At 61.5% G+C, this 4766-nt stretch overlaps 1 protein-coding gene across 1 annotated transcript; it reads right to left on the bottom strand.

The window, feature by feature from the left end:
* Positions 1-921: 921 nt before the first annotated feature.
* Positions 922-4388, bottom strand: HSPB8 (heat shock protein family B (small) member 8). The gene is made up of 3 exons (XM_082773741.1): positions 3531-4388; positions 2508-2571; positions 922-1695 (listed from the first exon to the last, which is right to left on the bottom strand). The coding sequence occupies exons 1-3, from the start codon at positions 3907-3909 to the stop codon at positions 1536-1538; spliced, it is 603 nt and encodes a 200-aa protein (XP_082629867.1). The 5' UTR covers positions 3910-4388; the 3' UTR covers positions 922-1535.
* Between the last annotated feature and the right edge of the window lie 378 nt (positions 4389-4766).

Here is a 4766-nt window from a genome sequence, read left to right as displayed (position 1 = left end):
TGGCGTGGGGTTCCCGGAAGATCCAGCAGCTCGAGGGGGTGCTCACCAAAGAGGCCCTGGCAAGTTGCCCCTGTTAGGGGGCTTTGTTGCCGATGCAGCCTCAGCTGGTAAGGAATTACCACTGGTGCACTTCACAGCAGTTTCTAAGATGTTATTAAGGAGTTCCTCGGGAAATAGAACCAAATAGACTAGAAGGTGAATAAAGAAATAAACCACTTTCCCCCAGCTGCAGATGAGCAGGAGGGAACGCCGCAAACGGAACCCAGCTGGGCAATCCCTCACCACCCCCCAGGGCAGTTTGGGGACATTTACTGGGTTTTAGAGGCTGAATCACATGCTCCCATTTCACCAACACCCACCCAGCAGCTCCTACCTCTACTCCAGCTCCCAAAAGGCCAAACCTGGGCTCTCCATGCCCCAGGCCTGGAGCCCTCCCCAAATACCCAGGGGTGGACGGGGCTCAGCTGCAGCTCATCCCCCCCAGCCCCTGTGCGAGCAAGGCTGCCGTGCTCGGGGGAATGCCAGGGCCAGGGTTTACAGCACATGGCGGGGCTGTTGTTGGTAACCAAGCCCCGAACGAGCCCGGGTGCAGCATGTGAGCTGTATTTTTAACTCCAAGGCCCTCCTGGCGCCATGGAAAACCAGGTGCCTGCTCCAGGCGCCCATTGGCACCGCTGCTTTGCCGTGCCCTGGGCATTGGGTTGCAGGGCTGAGCTGCGGCCAGGAGCTTGCTGGGGGACGTGTGAGTGGGGAGGGTGTGGGGACAAACCCCGATTTCCCAGCTGAGAGGCTGGTTTAGCATCTCCAAGTAGGAAGAAAGGCGTGCAGCCCATCCAGAGGGTACGGAAATGCCCACGAGCATCCCCATCCGCCCCTGCCCTCGCCTCCCAGCCCTTCAGCTCAGCCAAGACCAGCAGAGGCTAAGAACATCAACTCATCTTTATTCCTCAAGTCTGAAAAGTAAAAGCACAAGTTCTCTTTGGAAAAAGAAAAAAAAAAATGTTCAAACATGCAGACAGTTTACGTTTCTCAGCAGGTCCGGTGGGGGTTTGGCTGTCGGGGGGACAGGGCTGTGCCATCGGCCCTTGCTGCCGGACGCGTGCCTTCAGGCTGGCGAGGGGCCATTTGTGGAGTTCAAAAAAAAAAAAAAAACACCAAAAACAGAGAAGAAGAAGACGACACAGGACCACAGGATTCCACTTCAATTTAAGAGGAGGAAAGGGCACTTTTTCGCTATCGTTACAAACATCCCGCCCGCTCACCTTACAGGAAAAAAAAAAAACAACAGGACCGTACCGAGGACACCCGTTCTGCCCGGTCTGACAGATACAAAACCCTCTAACGGAGCATCAGACCGCTGCAAAACTGCGGTGACAGTGGCCTGGTGGCCGTGGCAGCTGGTCCCGGGGGTGGCGGGCGCTGCCGTCCCCGCGAGCAGGAGAGGTTGTGCCCCGGGGCCACCCCGCCGGGGACCAGGGAGCGGGGTCAGGGGGGAGCGGGGAGCAGAGAGGAGGCTGCTGGGGTGCGGGGGGCTGTCAGGCACAGGTGGCCTCCGGGCTGTCCACGGGGATGTCGCTGCCGCAGCCGCCCTCGCCGTACTGCTGGTACGGGGGGATCTGGGGCGCCTCGATGATCAGCAGCCCCTCCGGTGACAAGGAGGCGAAGACGGTGATGGGATCCACCTCATAGGGCAGCCTGGAACGGGGACAGACAGACAAATGGGTTTGGGAGTTGGGGAGGCTGTGTGGCTCGCAGCACCCCTGCTGGGAATGCCCATATGGGCAGGGTCAGCAGCCCCCGCGGCGCTCCCCGAATCCGCCCGTTGTTCCCGGAGCTCCCAGGAACGCGCCGGGGATATTTAGAGCGGTCTCTTGGCCGCCTCGCCACCCGCCGGGCGCTCTGTTTAATCTCCACGGCAGATGTGTTTGACAGGACGTCACCGCCGCCTGCGCCGGCTTCTGCCGAGCACGAGTAAATCAGCCCCGTGCCCGGCGCCTTGCCCGTAAAAGGAGCCTCGGCGCCTGCCTCTCGCCCAGCGCGGCCGCCCCGCGCACGCAGCCTTTTCCCAGGAATATTTTGGGGAAGCCGAGCGGCAAAAAGCCCCCGCCGCTGCCTTGCGGTTTGCACCTGGCGCTGGCTCCCCTTCCCCGCTGCTCTTAGCCGAGTGAGTCAAGGCGATAGCGATCTGCCTGACATCACTCGGATGTGTACTCGGGTACGCACGCGGCCGCGCGCTGATGAATGGGTGTATTTTGGGGCTGGTGATGGGATCAGCGCATCGCGGCCCCGCAGGATGTGCTGGCACCGTGCACCCCTCTCCTGCTGGGGTCCAAAATGCAGGGAGGGGACCGAAAAGCACCGCGGGCGCTGCTCCGTGCCTGCCCGCTCTTGTGTCAGGGTGGATTTTGGGGTGGAGACAGCAGTGCTTATGGCCATCCCATGTCACGGGGATGGGGTTGTGCTTGTAGAGGGCGTAGGAGGATGCCCCGGGGCCGGGTGATACCTACTGGATTTTCTTGGTGAAGTTCTTGGAGACGATGCCTCCTTCCACCTGCTGCTCCTCGTGTTTGCCTGGGGGGAAGGACAAAGGCAGTGTCACCACCCCACAGGGCTCCTTTGGTTAACCCAACAAGCAAAACAAAACCAAACCCAGGAAAGTTTCCAAAGGAGAGGTTTTCCCTTCCCCAGCACAGAGGCTTCCACGTGGGGAGGGAGACGCCAGACCCAGCCAGGCCTTGAGCTTAAAATGGGAGCGATCGTCACAATGAAGTGTTTGTTAAAAAAAAAGTGAAGGGAGATGCCAGCAGCTTGAGGCAGCAGCAAGTGCCCGGCCTCTGGGGCTGCACTGCTCTGAGGAGGAGGAAGTAGAGGAGGAGGGGGTGTTTTCCCCTGCCAAACACCTTCGTTTCCCATGAAGGCCTGGGTCCTGCTTGCTGCCAAGAGATGGAGCTGAAGGAGCCCCCAGACGTGATAAAATCTTTGGAGGGGCCCCATCCCCTCGCCCCCATCCTCCACCAGCTGCCAGGTGCTGCATGAGGACCCCCCAACCCACAGTGTCCCCTCCCACCCCAAATCAGCCCCCAGGGCAAATACTACGCTGTGGCAGCCCCAGGAGGTGTGGGACATTGGCCTGGGGGATGCTCGGGGCCGGGGGCGACGTGTTGGGGCGTCATGGCTGGGTTTTTAGGGAGGTGCTTCTGGCTGCCTCGCTCTCGGCCCCTTTAAAGGGAATCTCCCTCTCTCCCTCTGCTCTGGCCTCACACGGCTATAATTAACCCAGACAAGCTGGGGCCTCTCTTGGCAGCTCGTTGCTGGGTGCCAGCTGGGACTAAAATCAGGGAGATTTACCCCAAAGGAGGCCTTTCCTTCCCATTTGGGCAGCAAGCGTGCCACCGCGGCTCCTGAGCAGGGTCCCCCACCACATCCCCAACCCCTTCTGTGCCAAGCCCGTGGGGTGGCCGCAGGCAGGGCAGAACCTTCGTGCCCCATCCTCCTCCTCCTCCTCCTCGTCCCCGCACTTTGGCTCTCACCTGACACCTCCACGTAGCCGTCCTTGGTTTTGACCGTCAGCTCCTCGGGTTTGAAGCTGTGCACGTTGACGCACACCTTCCAGGGCTCGCGGGAGGCGGGCACGGGGCTGCGGCTCTCGGGGTAGCCCCCGAAGCGGGCGCCGTAGCCGGGGGCCATGGCGGAGGCGCGGGCCATGCCGGCGCGCAGTGGGCCCGGCCAGGTGGTGGTGAGCCGGGGCCGAGCCCAGTCGGGCCAGTCCGCCGTCAGGTCCCCGGGGAAGGGCGACATGCCGAAATCATCGTCCAGGAGGCGCGAGGTCAAGCCGGGCTCCCGGAAAGGGTCGCGGACGCTTCGCCTGCCGGGGTAATGGCAGGAGAAGGGCAGCTGGCTGTCGGCCATGGCTCGCCGCTCCGGCGGCTTGGGGCTCACGGAGCCTCAGTGGGGCCGCTCCTGGCTGTAAAATTCCCCGGGGAGCCCGGCCCGGGGCAGGCGCATCCACACGGGAGGGGGCTCGGGTGGGCCCGGTGGGGGCTGCTCCTTCCCCGGCACCAGGCGGAGGGCGACGGAGGAACCCCGATTCAGGGCTGAACCATTCGGCGCTCGAAAAGCAAGTGCAGGAAGGACGGAGGAGATCTCTGGACCAAAAGAAAAAAAAAAAAAAAAGCTTCCTGGTTGGCTTCAGTCCCAGGGATCGGGCGGTGGAAAATAAAACTTCTCGGCCAGGGAAGAAAAAAAACAACCAAACAAACACGAATATCCCAAGATTAAAAGCTTATCTCTCCCCTCTCTCTCCTACAATCACGGTGCGGCTTCCCTGCCGCTCCCGGGTGAGAGCCGCAATAAATGCTTGAGCTCGGAGCCGAGAAACTTCTGTAACCTTCCAGCCGCCGGGCAAGCGCTATTTATACGGCTTTGGGAGGGGGGGAGGCTGTGTTTTGCAATTCCTGCCCTGTCAGCCGAGTATTTTGGAGAGGATGAAACAGCCGTGGAGAATCTGGGCTGCGGCAGCTGACCTCTCCTGCTGGCCCGAGGATCCCTGCAGCCACGGGGCCATGGCGTTTTCAGCAGCTGCCCCGGCCCCTGCCTAAAAATAACCCCGCAGCTCATCGCTTTCGCCCCAATGTCACCCATTAAAAATACCCCCCCGGTGGGTCCGGCCCCCGCACTGTATGGCCACGTGTCCCCATGCCACTGAGCAGCCCCCTGTGCTGGGAAATGCATCACCGCCACCCCCCAGCATGGCACACGAGGGGACG

The sequence above is a fragment of the Aythya marila genome (assembly GCF_965140915.1).
Source record: "Aythya marila genome assembly, chromosome: 17".
NCBI classification, from domain to species: Eukaryota; Metazoa; Chordata; class Aves; order Anseriformes; family Anatidae; genus Aythya; species Aythya marila.
The sequence above is the reverse complement of the archived record's forward strand: the minus strand, read 5'-3'. Positions and strand labels throughout refer to the sequence as shown.